Genomic DNA, 21,068 nt, shown 5'->3' with positions numbered 1-21,068 from the left:
AATGATGATTATACATATGGACTTCTCTAGATGGAATACATAGAAATAAAAGCTTAAAATTAGAATGTAGAGCTCAAAAATCACCATTCAAAATGGAGAAGCTCAATAGTATCCATCTAAACAAGGCCAGGGGCTGGCTGTGGAACAGACCGCCCATTGCTCATATGTGGCTAGATAGAAGTTGAATAAAATTAATAAAATCCCACTAGAGCCAAAATAAGACCTTGAGTATAGTCCACCAAAAAGTTGAGAACAACTCAAGAATAAATTTGACTCATTGGGAGAAGTCCTGATGAGCTGTGGGATGACAACAATAACATCAAACATGCAGAAAGCAAAAGGTCAGGAAAATACAGGAAAGAATACAAAGATCCAAGTGGATGTTAGAATCGACGGAAGCTTGCTCTTGATCAGAGAGTAGCTTAAGAAAATGGAAGAAATGATGAAGTAAAGAGCCCAACGAACATTTCAAAAAACAGCTGGAGAAGATGAAGTAAATGATTGCAATAAAGTGCGCCACGCACTGAAGTTAAAAAACCAAAAACAAGGCACCCACTCACCATCTAACAATCAAGTTTAGCTGAAGAAAAAAAAATTCGGGCATTGAGTTTCAATATACAAGGATTTTATGGGCAAAATATTTAATGATGCAAGAAGTACTTTTAAAAAGTTGGAAGGAATACACAGAGTAATTACATCAAAAGGAACTAGTTGACATTCAACCATTTCAAAATCAGGAAAAGTGTGCATCTGGGTGCGTCCTCTCACCAGAGTTCTAGATCTGTGTGCAGACCATATAATCCAAGAAACTGGATTATATGAAGAAGAATCACGGATCAGGATTGGAGAAGGGCTTATTAACAACATGTGATATGCACATGACACAACCTTGCTTGCTGAAATAAGGAGGATCTGAGGCATTTGCTGATGATTAGGATTGCAGCCTTCAATATGGATTATATCAGAGTAACAAAATTCTCAAAATTGGACCAAATGGTTAATATCATGATAAATAGAAATGATTAAGGATTTCATCTTGCTTAGAGCCAGTCAATTCTCATGGAAGCAGCAGTTAAGAGATCAAACAATGCATGGCAGTGGCTCAATCTGGTGAATAAGACCTCTTTAAAGTGTTGTTGTTCCATGGTTCGGTTCATGTAAAGAGAAGCTTGGTTTTAGGGCATATCAGAATGCTTTACTAAATGTGCAACTCATCTATAGATCTAAGATTATCTAAAATAAGTTGTTTATATACATTTATTTTAAGTGTTGAAAAGCAAGGATGTTACTTTGAGAACTAAGGTGCGCTTTACCCAAGCCATGGTATTTTCAATCACTTCCTATGCATGAGAACATTGGACACTGGATGTAGAAGACTGAAGAAGAATTGATTAGTTTGAATTACGGTTCTGAAGAAGAATATTGACAATACAATGGACTGCCAAAAGAATAAACAAATCTGTCTTGGAAGAAGTACAACCAGAATGTTTCTCAGAAGCCAGAATGGAATGATTTTGTCTCACATGCTTTGGTCATGTTATCCAGAGAGGCTAGTCCCTAAAGAAAAGTTTTAGCCTTGGCAAAGTAGAGGGGCAACACACAACAAGAAGATCCTTGGCAAAATATCTTTACACAGTGACTACAATGGGCTCTATTATAGCAACACCCGTGAGCGCGGTGCAGCAGCTGGTGGTGGCAGGCTGTTGTATTTAGGTAGCTATGGCTTGGAACTGACGCTATGGCCACTACCAACAGCAACAACCATGAGGAATACTCATTTCTACTATGAACTGGTTCTTATTTTCCAAATGAAAACTCAAAATTTCACTGTTTTTCAAATGTAGGTTCACAGAGAGGACAATGAAGATTCTCTCATCATCACAAAGCTGACACACTAAATACTGTTATGCCCTAAAAAAGAAAAAGTCCAAGCTGTGCTAGATATATAATCATTTGTCAATTTGAGGATGAAGAGTGTAGTGGTGGAGCTAGCTTGTCAATCACATATAGCCAATGAAGCATCTGTGTGGGCATGGCCTTCTCCTGAGAATGCTGGGAAATCTGGTATTTCCTCCTTGGAAGTGGGAGACTTGCTGCTCACACCCTGGGAGACATAGCAGCTGACAAGACACATGAGCCCACCCTGACGCAGAGACTCCTGCCAGCACTGAGATGTTTCCAGTGCCACTGGATCCAAAGACTTTCTACTCCCGGGCCTGTGATCTTCTACATGTGGCTTCATTGTGTGTGTTTCCTAAGTCTGAAGAGGACTTTATAGATTGGTATCAGACATATGGGCTAATATCGGACTTATGGACTTGATCTGGACTGGCTGGGATGTTTTCTCCATATTCAGTAGCTCTTGTATATAAACCTCTTTCTTATATACATATGTGTGTAACTTCACACACAAAGTGTAGGGTTATTTAAAATATTTAGATTGGAATTACAATGAAAGCACTGTATGTCAAAATTTATGGAACACAATTAAAATTGTAGTCAGGGGGTGGGGGTGGGGAGAAGTGGGAAACATGAAAATAAATGTTCTAGGTATCCAGCTCAAGAAGTTACAAAAGCAACATATATTTTTTCAAAGAATTAAAGAGAAAGAAAATAATAAGATAAAAGTGGAAATCAATGAAGTAGAGAAGAACAACTAAAACAAAAAAGAAACAGATGGACAAAATACAAAGCTGTTCATTAAAAACAACAATAATGTAGACAAATCTCCTGCACATAGGACCAGAGAAAGAAAATACAGGTTTTAAGACATACAATATAAAGGAACTGATTACTGTAACTTCAATAGAGATGCAAATAATTAAAATCACATTATGAACAACTGTCCTCACTAAATTAAAATGTGTACAAGAACTTAAGAAATTTTAGAAAGATATAATAGACCAACATTGAAGAAGAGTTAGAAAATTTTATTGTATAAATAAAACCAAAAAAGTTAAAATGAAAATCATAAGTCTTTCCTTAAGCCCATGTTCAATTGATTTTATAGGTGGGTTGTGCCAAAATTTAAAGGAATAAACAATCCCTATTTTATACAAATTGCTTCAGAAATAAAAATTTTAAAAACTGCCCAACAAGTTTCATGAGCCTTGTATAACACTATGAAAAACACTGATGGCAATATAAAATCACAACACCATCCCTTTCCCCCCAACTGCTGAGTCAATTCTGACTCATAGCGCAGGGCAGAACTGCCCTGTGAGATTCTGAGTCTGTAATTTTATAAGAGTAGAAAGCCCAGTCCTTCTCCCTTGAAGCGGATGATGGTTTCCAGTTGCAATATTGTGTTCACTGCACTGTGTGTACCTTAAGGGTAAAGGGGAAAGGCTCCTTCATCTCTGAAACTGTAGAATATTTTGTACATATTGAGCAATACGTATGGAAACAAGGTAGGGTTCATAAATACGATTGGTATCTAGTGGAGTGGTATCTAGTGGTCAGCAAAGCATTGCCGCTGGCCACCACCTATTTTGTATTCTCTAAAAAGAATGGTTTCTGTATTTTCCAGTGGCTGTACAGAATCAAAAGAAAAATAACGTAGAAATATATAAAATTCAAATATTGACACTCATAAATACAATTTGATTGGAGCATAGCTAAATTCCTTTGTTTATATGTTATCTAAGGCTACCATCAAGCTCTAGCAGCATAGTGAAGTCGTTGTGACACTCAGTGGCCTATAAATCCTGAAATACGTGCTCTCTGCCCTTTACAGCAAAATCTTGTTGACCTCTGATATATAACAAGGACCACGGGCATTTTCAGTGAGACGAATCTAATGCATTTCAATCCCATCTGGCATTCTTACTAGTTGCATTATCTAAAATTCTGAAAATGTCCAAGTTTAAGGTAATCTTTCTAGCATGAAGGAGATCATACCTCAAATTCTGATTGAGAATTTGACTAACATAAATAATATCTGGCACAGACTAAACCTCAATAAATCTTAATTTCTTCCTCTTTTGTATAGTATTAGGGATTCTCAACTCTGAAACCCAATCAATTAAATATGCACTGCATTTTCTGTTGAAGATTCATATGCTGTGTTTGGCTAGTTGAAGTCAGATCAAGAGAGAGAGGAAATTATGGTTAGCAGGCCTTGGGCTTTTGTAGCCTGGGTTTCCAGGCAGTGATCCGTAATTCATAACCGATGTGGAAGACCCTGCTATTTAAATTGCCAGGAGCACGTGGTGGTTTCTGTTAGGATTGCTAACCAGTCCAGCTTGAGCGAGGCTGTTCCAAATTGGAGACTTCTTAGGGCAGCCATGAAAATAAACATGAACATATGATTCCGCATATGTTGATGGGCTCCCCGTGAAACCAAACAACAAGCACTTACTCATTGAATGTCTGCTTCTCAAATGGCTTCATTTGCTGTCTATAATGCTTAGATTCCAAGCACTTTCTGGGAAGGATCAAGCCTCTTGTTTCTTTCTCTAGTCCCCAATGGCACCTATCATTTACAATATGTGATGAATAAATCCTATGAACTAGATTCATAGAAACTTAATCTTTCAAAAATTAGAAGAAATCCAAGGAAAGGAGACAGGAAGCTTTTCTTTCCAATTCAACATATGTTTTAGTTTGGGGTTTTGGGTTTTTTTTTGCCCATGCCGTGGCCTCCTAGCTATCTTCAGTGGTTCGTTCTGAGCTTGCCATATTGCAGGTGCTTAATAAATGCTGACTGAATAGGGCAGCAGCCTAGTGTGGAGGGGTAAACACAGGGTTAGCATGAAGAGGCTTAATGTGAGCCTCAGGTTTACCATTGGCTTCTTAAGGGATGGGAAGAAAACACTACTTTTCTCTTTGATCTTCATCAAAGATCTTCCTCATCTGTAAAATAGAAAAATATCTATTTTGCCAAACTCTCAGAAAGAAACACCTGTCTTGCTAAATTCTTAGGGCTATTGTAAAAAAAGTTTAACTGCAGGAAAGTGCAATTTGGGACCTGAATGGCTGTAAATGCCCTCGTCGTTGTAAACAGCAGTAACCATGATCTATGTTTTCTGCAGCTGTAAATGTCTGATTGGTGAGCCCATCACAGAGTTGTGCGGATCTGCACTGCAGGTTGAAGTAGCTGATCTTCAAGGCTTCATTTCCTTCAACAAAAAAGGTGACTTCATCTGCATCTTAACAAGTTGTTCCTGAATATTTCTCCAATTCCGGTGCCACATCCTCTTTCAGACAGTGCAGCTGAACACTGAACCTGGTGCCGTTGAGTTGTGGCATCAGTGGGAAATTATGTACATGCTATGGAATGCCAAAAGCACCAACAGATGGGCTTGCAAGAAGCACAACTAGAAGGCTACTGAGGCGTGAGGACTTAACTTTGAACGTGTTACTAGGCAGGGCCAAACTTGCAGAAGGGCTTGGTGCTGTGCAGAGTCGGGAAAGGAACCCCTGAGCGACAGATTGACACAGTGATGGCAGCGATGGGCTGGCAAGTCCGCAGGAACCAGAAAGAGCCCAACAGCACCCAACAAGAAGACAGCTCTCCTGCAGGGTCAGAACTGCCATCTCATAGAAGCAGATGTCGACGCTTTTCTCTCTCAGAGCAGCCGGTGAGCCCGAACCGCTGACCTATAGGTTAGTGGCACTGTTTAACCACTGCACCAACAAGGCTTCTTATAGTTTATGGTACCTAAGAGCAAACCCTTAAAACCTTGGCCAGCTGGGCTGTGCTCAAGAGTAAAAGAAAATAAGAGAGATAAGTTATTTCGATAAATATGAACAGAAACAAGAGTACATTTTGCCAAGCAAACAGAGTTCAGTACAACAGGGATTTTGAAAAGAGATTTTAGAGTGAATGTTTTCCAGTCCAGCTGCTTCCTGTGTGTGCAGTACACCTGTCTCTGCCCAATGCATACAAGCCACATTTGTGTCCTACATCAAGATTAAATCTTACACTTCTCAAAAAACTTAAATAAAAAATAAACAGCCCATATTTTAAAATTACTATTTTATTTGGTGTAATTTGAATTTATGTATTACAATCCTGGTAGCATAGTGGTTAGGGTCTTGGCTATTAACTGAAAGGCTAGGGGGTTGAATCCAAGGAAGAATGATGTGGCAGTCTGCTTCCATAAATATCACAGCATTGGGAACCCTATGGGATAGTCTACTCTGCCCTACAGGATCTATATGAATCAGAAGCATTTCAATGAATATGGTTAATGGATAGACTTATGCAAACTAAATTTTCTTAATGTGTTTTATAAATTAACTAACTTTCATAATATTAGTTTTTACCCCTTCCACAAAGACTGAAAAATCACTTATAGTAAGTACTCCTGGGCCACTTATAGTAAGGACAAGGTATAAGCCCCAAATACAGGAGGTGGTTTATTGATTTACATTAAAATAATTCCACTTGAAGATTTCTGTTTATGTCTGTGACAAAGTAGTACACAGCACAATAGATATACTAGTAACTATAAAATGTAGATAAGGTAAAAAAGGAACAATCTAAAGACATTTGTGGACTCTCAAAGCAATCAAAATCTCAAGAAAGAAACCATATTGAAGGGAATCTAAAATGCTGTGACATTTTCACTGTTGTGATATTTTTTCGATCTCAAATCTATGCAAAGTAAGAGTATAATAAGACACGCACGCAGGAAGTTATCAGGTAAGTAGAGCTTTTGGCAGAGACAAACTACTGAGGAGATAAAAATATAAGTCACAGACTGTAAAGTCACCTCTAGATTTCGATAGGGTTGAATTTGAGGCCCTTGAAAGGCTACATGCCTAGAGAGAGAGAGAGAGAGAGAGAGAACAAAAATGCTTTGACGATGCATTGTTAATACTATTGTGTGTGTGTAAGCTAATCATGATTATCTTGAGTGGGACAACGATGGTGGTTATTTCATCATTTGCTTTTATGCCTGTTTGCTTCCTTAATTACATGGCCATTTGATTCTGAAACAAAAATTGTCCCATACAAAATGTCAAACTTTGACTTTGGGCAAATGCATTTCAAAAATTTGAAGTGATGTTAAAATAATTTAGTTTAAGCTTTCATATTTTATAAGATACTTTGTACTGAATTTGAATTCTGTTAACCTCTATTAAAATACATTAAGTGCATACGTAATATGTGCATGCTGTAGAAAATGCAGATAAGCAAAAGGGAAAGCACTGACCACATTTTGATGTCCATTCACTTAGACTTTCTCACTTTCTATGGATATTTTGAAGACTTGTTCATCTTCAAAATATTGTTTTGTAGTCACTGTTTAAGTACCCTTTTGAATTTAAATAGAAAATATTTTTCCATGTCAAATATTTTAACAGTAACATACTATGTGCATAGTGTTTAATTAAATGGTTTTGCCATTTAAAAAAAACAATAAAAAAAGAAATCACAATGGAAGTTAGAAATATGTTTGAAATGAATAATAACAAATGAATTAGATGAAAATTGTGGAATAGAACATAAGTCTCATCAAGAAAAATGTTTATAGCCTTAAATTCTTACACATGAAATATAAGAAAAGCTACAGATCAACTCTCTATAGACCATCTCAAGTTACCAGAAACAGAAAAGCTAGATGCAAATATAAAAAGAAAGAAAATAATGAAACTGGAAGATGTAAATGTGTGACATATATAATGAAATACATTCAAGTATCTTTGAGTCCTTGTTGTGTAGTAAGTTACACGTTGGGATGCTTGCTAACAGCGAGTTCAACTCCACCAGTTATTTTGTGGGAGAAAAATGAGGCTTTCTGCTCCTATAGAGATTGACAGTTTCAGAAACCCAAAGGAACAGTTCTACTCTGTCCTATAGGGTTGCTATAAGCTGAAATTCACCTCATCGCAGGGAGTACATATGTCACTTAACCTCCATAATATGTTCTATGAACTAGGATGTCATGTGATGTGGAAGTTGTGCAAGCTCCACAGTATCTACTGGCAGCCCCAGTACAGTGCACACTAACGCCCTATGACACAAACAAACAAACCAACAAATACAAACCCATGGCTGTCAGGTGAATTCTGAGTCACACTGACCCTATAGGACTGAGGAGAATTGCTCCCTAGGGTTTCTGAGGCCATAAATCTTTACATAAGTTAGCACCCTTACATTTCTCCCACAGAGCAGCCAGTGAGTTCAACCACCTGACCTTTTGGTTAGCAGCCCAATGTTAAACTGCCTTCGAACCACGGTTCCTTTTAACCATCCCCTCGCCCAATCCTACTAAAATAAAACCTTATGAAAGCGACCATGATACATACAAATTTCCTCTAGTTCCTAAATACTTCCTCCCTTCCCCCACCCCCAACTATCATGACCCCAATTCTACCTTACAAATCTAGCTAGACCAGAGGATGTACACTGGTACAGATAAAAACTGGAAACACAGGCAATCCAGGGTGGATGATTCCTTCAGGACCAGGGGTGAGAATGGCAATACTGGGAGGATGGAGGGAGGGTGGGTTGGAAAGGGGGAACCGATTACAAGGATCTACATATAACCTCCTCCCTGGTAGACTGACACCAGAAAAGTGGAGACATCAGACAGGGAAAAATATGACAAAACAATAATTTATAAATTATCTAGGGTTCATGAGGGAGGGGGGAGTGGGAGGGAGAGAAAAATGAGGAGCTGATGCCAGGGGCTTAAGTAGAGAGCAAATGTTTTGAGAACGATGAGGGCAATGAATGTACAAATGTGCTTTACACAATTGATGTATGTATGGGATCATGATAAGAGTTGTATGAGTCCCTAATAAAATGTTTAGAAAAAGAAAAAAAAACTCCAACAACTGTATCCACTGCCTATTAGGAGGGCAGATTTGCTGGGTGTGTGACTGGGTGCTATGGAGGCTAAACTGGCAGCCCAGTGGACCCTTTTCATACATCTGGGCATAGGATGAGGCAGGAGTGGGGCACAGAGAGGTGGGCCCTGGGACTAAGTGGTCAGTGAGTTGCAGGTACCAGCATGGTGGCTGGTAGGGTTGGCACTGGCTGCCACTACCTTGTTGGTGCACACAACTTCCTGATCATGTACAGTCACCATTGCCTGAAGCCCAGCGCCTGGGAAGGCCCTGGGAGCACATGTAGTGTCTTTGGCACAGGCTGCGGAGTCAGGGCGAGGGCTGTCTGCATAGGAAGTGAACGGTCGCACAGCTACGGGGTGGGGAATGAAGCCAGGAGGAGCGCGGGGAGGAGGCAGAGGAAGGGTGCTTAGGGCATCGGGCGGCTCCTGGGCCCCACTGCTCATTCACTCTGGGATTGGGGGTCTTTAAAACCATGTGGGCAATAACAAACAAAAGGAAAGCTGCTTTCTTTTTAAAGACAGACACAAAATCTTATGGGATCATGGATGGTAATGTGGTCAGGCATATCCCAAATAGATCTTAAGTAATACATGTATCTATATATAAAGTATATATTCACATGTAAATAACTAATATATATAAATATATGAACCATACAAATACATGCATGATGTGTAGATATACATGAAATATGTGCGTGCATAGGCACACATGTATGTTTATATGCATATATTTGTGTATGTGTGTATATATATATATTTATACACACACATCCTAGGAAACTTCCAAAAAAATTCATGAAAAATGGGACTTTCATTGAACTTTTTGATGCTCTCTCAAGAGGTCAAAGGCCACATAGAACATGAACAGAATGAGAAGCTGATTCTTTTAAAATAGTAATAAAATGAATAAACTGTTCAAAAAACTGAACAACAAAAAAGAGCACTCACAAAATAGAAGATCCTAGAAATATTTTAAGAAAATACTATCAAAACCTTCATATTGAGTTTGTCCAGAGGGTTAGATTGCTAAGTGCAATGTCTGTGGTTTATACCCACAAGCTGCTCAGAGAGAAGATAAGATTGTCTGCTCCTGTCCACAATTACCGCCTGAGAAACCCTAAATTGGGTTGTTATTGGAAGCGGACTCAATGATATTAGTACCTGACTGGAGCAAACAAGAGAGAAGGAAGTCAAGCACACAAAGAAGAAGTCATTCTGCAGGAACCAATCACCGTAGGAAAGCACTGCCTCACCTCCAGATGGCTCTGGCTGCCACTACCTGCCGTCCTGATGGAGGCCATAGTAACCGTCCTGGAGAGAATGGAAGCCACTGCCGAACACACTCAGAAGCTTAGTCGTAAAGCAGACTTACGGAACAGGCAACGGCGTGGGGGAACCTCTAAAATGATCACTCTGAATTTTGTTTTAAATTTCAAACTGAAAGTACACCCAGATACCACCTTTCAACATTTTAAGTTTTATTTTTAAACAAAAGCTTAAGGCTAATAAATTTGAAATGAATAGCCTGCTTTTTTGTGGGGGCGGGGGGGGCGCAGATTCAACTCATGAAAATTGACTTAACCAAAAACCAAGCAAACAAACAATTTCCAAATTTATTTCTAAAGTTCAGCTCATAATTTAAAATATTTCCTCAATGACAATTCAAGACTCAGATAATGTCATTGCTGATTGCATCCAATATGAACACCAGCTCCATGCAAAATCTCCTAGAAAACTGGGCAATAAAAAACTTGCTTTTGGGAATTAAACATAATTTTGATCATTAAACTAATAAAATTAAAGAAGTCAAGTTCTAGTACATAAAAAGAAAAACAATATCTTGGAATAGAATCCCTAACTATTAAATAATGCAAAACTTCCAGTCACCTCCCCTGCATTCCCTAAGTATGCGACATTTAAAAGCTTACCAGTTTAAGTCAATAAATTAACAGAAATAAGGAAAAACTATGTGATCACATCAATTGATTCGGAATAAAGAACTTGATATATTTTAGCTTCCTTTTCTCAAAAAAGCTATAAAATAATAAGAGAAATGAGAGAAAACCTGTTGTATTTCAGAAGGGTTATTCACTCACCCATTCACTGCCATCAAGTTGATTTTGATTAATTGGAAAATCCAATATTTTATAGAGAAACTCTTTCCTCACAGACTTATAGTCAATAAAATACAAGTCTAAAGTCTTGTATGTATAAATTGATAAGATAATTTTAATATTTATGTGGAAACATAAAGAATCAAGGATAGCCAAGACAAAGGACAGAAATAGACACGTTCACAAGGGACAACACTCAAATAGCTAAGAAACTCATGAGGTAATGCTCATGATCACTAGCCCTCAGGGAGATGAAAAAACAACAATGAGCTCTCCCCTTCCACCCACCATAGCAGTCCAATTGAAAAACAAAAACAGAACAACAAATGCTGGAGAGGGTATGGAGAGACTGGAACTCCTATAAACTGCTGGTGGCTTGTAAATATGAACAACCATCATGGAAATTAATATGGTGTTACCTAAAACAACCGGAAATAGAAATACCATATACCCCTCAACACTTTTGCTGGGAATATACCCCAAAGAAATAAGAGACAGAACACGAACATGCATATTCTCCCCCATGCTCATTTCAGCACAGTTCACAATAGCAAGAACCTGGAAACAGTCCGCAAATCCATCACTAGGTAAATGGATAAAGCTCTGGTGTACACACACAATAGAATACTATGCACCCCTAAAAATGAACCCATGAAGCACCTCATGCCATAGGTGAACCTGGAGAACATTATGCTCGGTGACTTTAGTCAATCACAAATGACAAATATTGCATGTGTCCACTACTATCAGGATGAACCCCAAACAAAGTCAGGCTTCTGCCCTCAGGGCACGTAACCTTCTAATCTGGTCTCTCAAGCTAGGCCGTAGAGAACCTGCTTAGTGTCCAGGAACCATATATCACCCCTTTTATAAGGAGATTTCACCTCAATTGGCATCAGTTTCTCAAGATAGGGGAAGAAGGAGGCCACTCAGTTGCTGTCATACAACATTGTGCTACAGTTCCCCCAAATTAATAGACACCCCTACCACAGTAATAAATGAACCTTATTGGATATTCAAGTCAAGATTGGGGGAGGGGACATGCATGACTCAAATAAAGTAATTTTACTTCTGTTGATGGGTAAACTGGGTGTAGAAACCTCCCATCAGGGGGGAAAATGCTTAACCATACTTATATAGAACTTGTATAGGTGAGAATGTGCCCAGTAATATGATCCTAACTGGTCACTTTTGACCTAGTTTCTAGGCAGCCCTTAGTGAACCAGGCCATGTGCTATTGACCACTGGGACTTTAGGTTCACAACATCCTCAGAGGCCAACCAGGATTAGATATGGAAACCATACTAAGCAAACTGGGCTTCACCTCGAAGTCACCTGCAGCAAATTTAAGTGACAGACTCCCCTGGAATTAAGACTGAAGTGCCCTAGAGTAAGAAGAAGCAGATGACTGCTATCCCAAGTTTATGGAACTGGTAGCCTTGACTGGTTCATATCTTTTGTTTTGAGAGTACCAAAGGAATGGTGGCCCAGCACTACCATATGTTTACTATTTTAATGCTCTCCTTGCCTTATTTTGTTAAAAAATCATTTTATTAGGCACTCATACAACTCTTATCACAATCCATACATACATCCATCAATTGTGTAAAGCACATGTGTACATTCATTGCCCTCAACATTCTCAAAACATTTGCTCTCCACTTAAGCCCCTAGCATCAGGTCCTCATTTTTACCCTCCCTCCCCGCTCCCCCCTCTCTCATGAACCCTTGATAATTTATAAATTATTATTTTGTCATATCGTGCACTGTTTGATGTCTCCCTTCACCCACTTTCCTGTTGTCCATCCCCCAGGGAGGACATTGGTTCCTAAATGATTCTTCCCCCACCCCCACCCCACTATCATGATCCCAATTCTATCTTGCAAGTCTGGCTAGAGCAGAGGATGCACACTGATATAGATAGGAACTGGAAACACAGGAAATCCAGGGCAGAGGATCCCTTCAGGCAAGTGGTGTGAGTGGCAATACTGGGAGGGTAGAGGGAGAGTGGGTTGGAAAGGGGGAACTGACTACAAGGATCTACATGTGACCTCCTTGCTTTCTTATGCCATGTTTTAACCTGGTAGGCATGGTTCTGCCTTTGTGAATAAGTATTATTGAAAATTCTGCCATATCACCAATCCTAATTGATTGTGTAAAGTGTTAAGTAACTAAAACATTTAATCTGTACAAGTAAACAGTTCATATATTTCTGTCTAAAAAACCAGTCTGTAAATATATACTTTCTTTTTCTCAAATGTTTTAAATTTTATACCATTCGCTAAATTAAAATCACTATCATTTGAATTATATTATGCCCCAGGGTGATAAGTTATAATGTTCTTTATCATAAAATGATCATGGTGTCTCTAACGTGAACCAGAAACATATTAAACCATAGATATATGAATGGATTTTGAGTTCCTAATTCTAGACCCCATCTAAGGAAAAAATAGTTTTGATGTCATAGCCTGACTCTAAACTTGACCTCATAAAGAGATCACTTAAGATAAGGGTACTACAGCAAAGTATGGTGAAGAAGTCAGATGGTGCCTGGCTATCAGAAATGTAGCCTGGCATCAGGGGCCGTAAAGGGTAGTCTTCAGGCAAGCAGCCATCTATCTAAGTGAGGCATCAACTAATCCACATGGAAGAAACATACCAGCCTGTGTAATCCAAGGATTGAAGATCACAAAATGCAAATAAGAAGGAAGGAATGCTCTAAGAGCTTAAATTCCGAACGCCCAGTTTGCAGAAGGTTATGGAAGACAGTGGATGGCCCAAATCCAACACAGGGTCCCCCCAAAGATTAAGCCTCCAAGGAGCCCTGCTGGCCATATTCCAAGGAGGTGATCAGTTTCTCCATCTGACAGAGAGCATTGTCAAGTTGATTGTGGCAGGTGTAGTCAGGTCAATATGCAACACCTTATCATTTGGTCTCCCTTTTGACTCATTTTAAAGTTGTTTCAGTTTTTAATATTTTCTGTTTTCTTTTGATTGAAGATATTCACTCTGTTTGAAATTGAGGGTTTTTTTTTAAGTCTTCTTCTTTTGGATGTTTTGAATGATTTCTGTGTATGAAATCCAGGATAGGTAAATCTATGGATACAGTACTGGATTAATAATAACTTAGAGGCATGGCAGGGGAGTTTGGAAGGCAATAAAGAGCTAATAACAAAGAATATGAGAAGGAAATGTTCTGAAATGGGTTGTAGTGATGATTGAACAACTCTTCTTAATATGATTAAACCATTAAATTATATATATGAATTATATGCCAATAAAACTATTAAAGATAAAAATGTAAACAACACAGGATGACAAAACAAAAAGAATAGCCAAGGTAATCTAGAAGAAAAAACATTGTAGGACTTGCATTATCAAATGCTTAAACTCTTAAAAATATTCAGTAATCTACATTATATGCTACTGATACCATGAAAGTCAATAGATATATATTGCAGACCAATATAATAGAATTGCACACATATGCTTAGTTGACTTTTAACAAAGATGACATAGGGCAGGATAGTGGGGAAAATAAAGTTTTTTTATGGAGAAAAAAAATCTTGATCCCTACCTCATGCATTATACAAAAATTCCTTAAATATGAAAATCAAACCTTTCTAGAAGGTTACACCAAAAAGTCTATCTTACTGAAGGGAAAATATGTTTGAATATAATACCCATTATCAATGATCATAAAGGAAAAAGCAAATTGGGCAAATTTATTAAAATGTAGCACTTTTTCTGTTCATCCAGAGATGCTTACTATGAAGACCAAGAAAAGGTAAGTGAGATAATGGTGGAAGATATTAAATGACATATAGCTATAATGTGTTTATATTTGGAATTTATAAAGAAATTACCTAAAAGAGAAAGAAGAAAGATAGATAATCCATTATAAAATGGTCAAAAGACTTGAAATGTACTTCAAAAATGAGTGGCTGTTTAAATGGAAAATAAGCATATAAAAGACTCTCAATGATATTAACCTTCATGCAAATACAAACCACAGGGAGATCCCAATGTGCCAGAATGATATAAATTAAGTCTTAAAGTGGCCAAGTGTTGGGTAAATCTGTAGCAGTTTGAGCATCCATGAACCTCTGGTGAATGTAAATTAGAACAAACCCTTTGGAAAATTATTTGAGATTACCTACAAAAACAGACTCTCACAATACCTAGAATCCAATAGATATATTCTATGTACCTGGCTGTTATTGGTGCTGTCAAGTAGAATTTTGACTCAGAAAACCCAAGTGAGAGCCCCATAGGGATTCCTAGGCTGTAACCTGCATAGGAAAAGATCGTCGTATCTGGCTCCTGGGGAGCCTCTGAATATATGGAAATACATTTAAAGAGCTGAGTATATGTACACACACACACACACACACACACACACACCACAGCTCTTTAAAATCTACCCAGCTCTTTAGAGTAACCAAAAGGAATGTCACAGCAGAACTAGTTGCATCAGTAAAAATTGAAAATAGGACATGTTCATAAATATTAGAATGGACAAGTGGTGATGTATTGGGCTGCTAACCTCAAGGCCAGCAGTTGAGACCCACCAGCTGCTCCACCAGAAAAAGACAGGGTTTTCTCTTCCCATCAAGGAACATTAGCCTTGGCAACTCAGAGGGGTAGCGCTTCCCTACCCGCCATCATTGCTATGAGTTGGTATCCTCTCCATGGCAGCGAGCTTGGCTTTTCTTGTTCATATTCATACATTGGAGTGCTATATAGCATTAAACATGAGTGCACTACTGTGCCATGACAGCAACTTGAATCCCATATAGATAACGTTCAGCAAAAACGCACCAGACAGAATTGTACTCTATACATTTTTTAACACATAGAATTCAAAAATAGGCATCTCTACTCTACGGTGACAGAATTAGAAATAGTAGGTACTATTATGGGGTAATGGCTGGGAGGAGTAAGAGTGACATACTCTATTTATGGATCTTGTGGTCGTTAGAAAGGGTGTTGGCTAAAAATTTGCTGAGTTGAATATTTCTGAGTGGTACACTTTTCTACATGTACATTAGACACTGATAAAATGATTCCAAACAAGGAACTCTAAAAAGTTCACATGAAGTTAAAAACAAATTCAAAATCTAAAAACAATGAGACACCAGAAAGACATTTCCTAACTATCCAATTCAAATGCATCTTTATACACACACACACACCATCTTTCACAAAAAGAACACTTATTTCACTTACTTTAAGCCAAACCTCATCTTCTCTCTCCAGACTACCTTCTGGTCGCTCACTCCCTCCGTCCTGACGTCTATTTCCACTGGTGGCACAGGGAAACCAGCCGGTAAAGGGACGATTCTTTGGTAAATCTGGACGGTACCATGTGCAAATCTGAAATACAATATCAGCCAAAAATTAAGCATGGAGGGTGAGAGGTAAGTGATGGCAAAATCTCTCCTGCTCAGAACCCATGTTTCACTCCCTGTTTGAGTGCCTCATGATCATCTTATTGGCAGAAAACTTTCTCCAAGTAGAAGGATTTCTCAATTCTCTGTGAACCTCAAGAGACTAACTTGCCAAGGTAGAAAACCATACATGACCATGGGCCCTCTGTCAGCCCAGGACTTGATCCTTTCACTCCTCTGGCACATTGTATTCAATTGCTCCTAGTAATAGGCAGAAAGTCTGCCCGTGACGACAGTTAGATCCTTACCCAGAGGGTCAGCTGGCCCCAGGAGGGGTCTAAGTGACACAGGGAAGCACCGAGCTTTCAGCCGGGTAAGGGAGCCAAGGCAGCGAAACTCCAGGAAATGTCTTCCACTTCACTTAGGGAAGACAGACAGACTGAAGGCCACTTCTGAAAGCTGCCACTGACTCAGAAGCTCCCAGCTTTGCTGGCCTCCTGTCATGGGACACCAGGCCTCCTGGTGGAAGATTCCAGAACTGGGCCGAGAGTGTGTGGCAGACACGGTGAGATGCCTATCCACACCCATGTTTCCATTCTTTCTTATTAAGAACCCCGGTTTTATTCAAAATGGCAGTACAGCCAGTAAAAAAGAAAAAAAAAAGCTGATCTCTTCAGACTCCCTTTTAGCAAAGGGTAATGGAGTAGCTTATTGGATCTGGTCAATAAGATGTTAGTGAAATTCCATAGCATAGGATTTCAGGAAACGCTGCTCTCTTTCTCAGTTAAAGAGGAAAGACTCAGCTAGAACGGCTCCATTCTCACTGGCTTTCCCTCCCTTCTTGCTTGACATGCTGTCTTCATGCCCAGCAGACCAGTGCCCGTCCTGTAAGGCGGAGGAGGAGTGCTGCAGACAAAGGTGGAAGAAAACGAAGAAGCCACCTCAGACCGGATGAGCTCCTTCCACTAACGCACCACCAGGGACTGCTTACGTGCACCTTGAGGGCCTCATCTGAGCTCGGGCAATCGCAGTATTGTATCATTGTCTCAAATACGCAGCAGAGGGCTAAATCTCATTTCTGTGAAAAACAACCCAGCAACAAACCAAACCTACACTGCCCATTATTACATGAAATCAAAAGCCTGTTTGGTCATCGAAGGTTCTGGAATGGCTCCAAGGAGGGAAGAGCTCTGCCGCTTTGTAATATTTAAATACAATCCATGAAACTCATTGGGATCCTGATGAATGGATAAACAAAACAGGGTGCACTATTAGTCAGTAGGAGGAATGAAGTCCTGAAACATGCTGCAGTGTGGAGGGAGCTGGAAGTCATTATGCTGATCAAAATAAGTCCCTCATCAAAGGATAATGTATAGCCTCACTTACAAAAATTAACCCAAACAGGCAAATGTAGAAAGACCAGAGTTTATTAGTGGTTACCAGGGGCAGGGAGAGGAGAAAAGGAGGGTTGATGGTGATGGGAAATTACACTGATTATGGGTAAGGTTGCACAGCTGATTAATAGGATTGCTGTCAATAAATTGTTGTTGTTAGGTGCCGTCGAATCGGCTCCAACCCTCTCTGTAACAATGAAACACCGCCCAGTTCTGCACCAACCTCACCAATGTCCCTATGCGTGAGCCCATTGTTGCAGCCACTGTGTCAATCCACGCCATGAGGGTCTTCCTCTGCCAACTTTACCAAATAATAAATTGTACACCTATATCAAGTCATTCAGGAAAACATTGTGTGAGGTGTATACAAACATGCTTCAAAAGTGTGTGTGACAATTCCATTTTCTATACACTTTTTGGAGTTCCTTTATATTGACACGAAGGGGAGAGAGAGAGAGAGAGAGAGAGAGAGAGAGAGAGAGAGAGAGAGAGAGAGAGAGAGAGAGAGAGAAGCTGCTCAGGTTGCATATGCACAACCAAACACCTCATGCCTTAGTTCCTTGATTTGGGAATGCGTGAAGCTTTCGGAGATTTAATACTTTGGTTTCTTAGGGCCCCTCTGTTAATTGGCCGGATGCTTTACCTCCTAGTTTGTTGTGTAGTGCGTGGGTTCCCGTGCTTGCACTAGCCCTCCAAGACACACACTTGGTCTCAAATCCCCAGAGTAACTGAGGAAGAAGAGTCAGTGATGGAGCTGGAATGCAAGGCTCACTGCCTCCAGGAACACCTGCCTACTTTGCCAGGAGACCAGGACAGGTGGAAGAAGACTCGTGGGCAAAAGAGGAACAATACAGAAAGAATGCCACGTTCTTAAGGACTCTAGGTTTTCTGGAGCCATGGGGAATGAATGAATCCTTGAACCTATTGCCTGAGAAAAACCCTTAAAACCCTTAAAACTTAAATTTAAAATGTGTTCTGAGGTCATCTAAAACAGACCGGGAGTTTAGATCGCTAGTAGAAAGAGTCTGCCTTGAGGATTTTGCTCTTTTAAGAATTATCTGATCATGGTTCTACCTTGCAGGACTGGATAGGGCAGAGGTTGTACACTGGTGCATATGGGGGCTGGAGACACAGGGAATCCAGGGTGGATGATATCTTCAGGACCAAGGGTATGAGGGGCGATGCTGGGAGAGTGGAGGGTGAGTGGGTTGGAAATGGGGAACTGATTACAAGGATCCACATGTGACCTCCTCCCTGGGAGATGGACGGCAGAGAAGGGGGGGGAAGGGAGACTCCAAATAGGGCAAGATATGACAAAATAACAATGTATAAATTACCAAGGGCACATGAGGGAGGGGAAAATAAAAAGAGAACCTGATGCAAAGGGCTTTAGTGGAGAGCAAATGCTTTGAGAATGATTGGGGCAGGGAATGTGCTTTATACAATTGATGTATGTCTATGTATGGATTGTGATAAGAGTTGTATGAGCCCCTAATAAAATGTAAAAAAAGAAAAGGAAAAAAAAAGAATTATCTGAATGGAATAAAACATAGACAACTTGAATGATTCGCTGGGAACTTTAGAGTGCCATTGGTTTACAGTAATGAGAGGAATGGCTCAGAAAAGGGGGGGGCGGGGAGAATGGTTTAACTACTCAAAGAATGTAATCTATGACATTCGGTTGTACCCGGATAATCGAGGAAAGTGGTATATGACTATGTTGTGTCAACAGCGACTAAAACTTGATAGGAAGCAAATGAAGTGAAGTTGGGAGAAGTCATTGCTAAAGCATCGTGGAGTGCTCCAAGGGGCTCGTCGACGGAGGTAACTATGCAGGGAAAGTGGGGCACCTAGGGATGTGTTTACAGTGCTAACCCTACAGTTCCTTCACTGATAATGTTTTATGAAAATATATGAGAAACCCGGGTCCAAAGCGGATAAGTGAATTTCCAAACAGCATGCATTCAGGCATAGAACTCAGGCTTTCCGACTCTTCTCTGTTTCTCTTTCTTCTGGTATAGTAAATTCTCTTCAATATAAAACCCAAGTGTAATTCGTGCCTTGTGTACTTGGCAGCTAAATTTTGAGCTGCTCAGATATGCTTCAGAGTTGCCCATTGCAGAGCCTAGACACTCACAGGTGAAAACTAAGGACGTGCAAGCGGCTTGGGGTGGAGGTGTGTAGGGGGTGAACTGTGAGTCTAGAACTTAACGTTCTCTTGTACCGAGTTCAGCAAGGCTGACAGTTGATGGTAACACTGGTAGAATCGGAGAAAATGATAAACTCTCATTAGGCATCTTGAGGAAGCACTTTACAATATTGGTCAGTCAGGACCTGGCTGAACTTACCATGGAATGAGGCTTTCCAGTTACTAGGGAAACGGGACATTCCTTCTTGTCTTCATGAGGGGAGTACGCTTTGGCAGCCCACTGATCCAAGTATCCTCGAGGAGTATGTAGTCCACAGTCTGAGATTCTGGTTTCCTTTTCAAAGGCCTCACATAGCCCATCTCCTTCGTAGACGTAGCACAGGCTTGGTTCCCCTGCCAAGCAATATGGCACTTGAAAAAGTATTTATATATTTTCTTGAAAAAACTAACATAGGAGTGTTTGAAACAGTTTTTCACATCTTCTAGAAAAGAGAATCATATAATTGCCAGCCTCAAACACACAAATAATACACATGGATACATTCACACATGTATGCACTGCATACAAACTATATACACACCACATACACATACAGAGGGATTCTTTTTTTTTTTAACCAAATGAGACGTACAGTCCATTTATATAATACCAAAAAAGCGAGGATGAAGAAAAATACCCATTACTGTCAAATCCAACACAAGATAGAACTGATCTAATAGAACTGCTCTCCATAGGGCTTTCTTGGCTGTAATTTTATGAAAGTAGAACACCAGTCTCTCTTCTGTGGCACGCTGCACTGGAATTTCATTTAAATATGCAAATGCCAAACTTTTGGTTAAGAGCCCAGCGCAAACAATTAGTGTAACCCAGGAATTCCATGTCTACATAAGAAAGGTATGTTGAGGGGTGGGATTGCTGGGAGAATTCCGTGTTGACATAGCAGTGGCGGGAAAGATGTAGGAAGCAATATGAAAGTATATGTGAGAGAGACGCTTGGAAGAAGCTGGGGTTATAAGAACAGTAGATAAGAGAGGAAAGGGATTTTAATAAAGGACATGGTGTATTATACAATTGGAGCCCATTCATAGTTTTTGAAGTATTAAAGTATCTCAGGATACTTTCTTGTTTTGTTTTCCAATTACTTATTGCTACTAAATTGTATAAAAGCTCTGAATTAAACTGGGTAATATATACTCGAGTTCAAATAGTT

The 21,068-nt window shown here is 39.6% G+C and overlaps 1 protein-coding gene across 1 annotated transcript in view; it reads right to left on the bottom strand.

The window, feature by feature from the left end:
• The window catches only part of PAPPA2 (pappalysin 2), a 359,519-nt gene that overhangs the window by 140,299 nt on the left and 198,152 nt on the right, over positions 1–21,068 (bottom strand). Inside the window, exons 10-11 of the mRNA XM_075540487.1 lie at positions 20,057–20,250; positions 16,154–16,300 (exon numbers count right to left, since the gene is read on the bottom strand). Of these exons, the coding sequence (XP_075396602.1) occupies positions 16,154–16,300; positions 20,057–20,250 (341 nt within the window). The remainder of the gene's footprint in view (positions 1–16,153; positions 16,301–20,056; positions 20,251–21,068) is intronic.

The sequence above is a fragment of the Tenrec ecaudatus genome, chromosome 1 (genome assembly GCF_050624435.1).
Source record: "Tenrec ecaudatus isolate mTenEca1 chromosome 1, mTenEca1.hap1, whole genome shotgun sequence".
Classification (NCBI taxonomy): Eukaryota; Metazoa; Chordata; class Mammalia; order Afrosoricida; family Tenrecidae; genus Tenrec; species Tenrec ecaudatus.
Note: the sequence above shows the minus strand (reverse complement) of the source record. Positions and strands in the feature narration are given on the sequence as shown.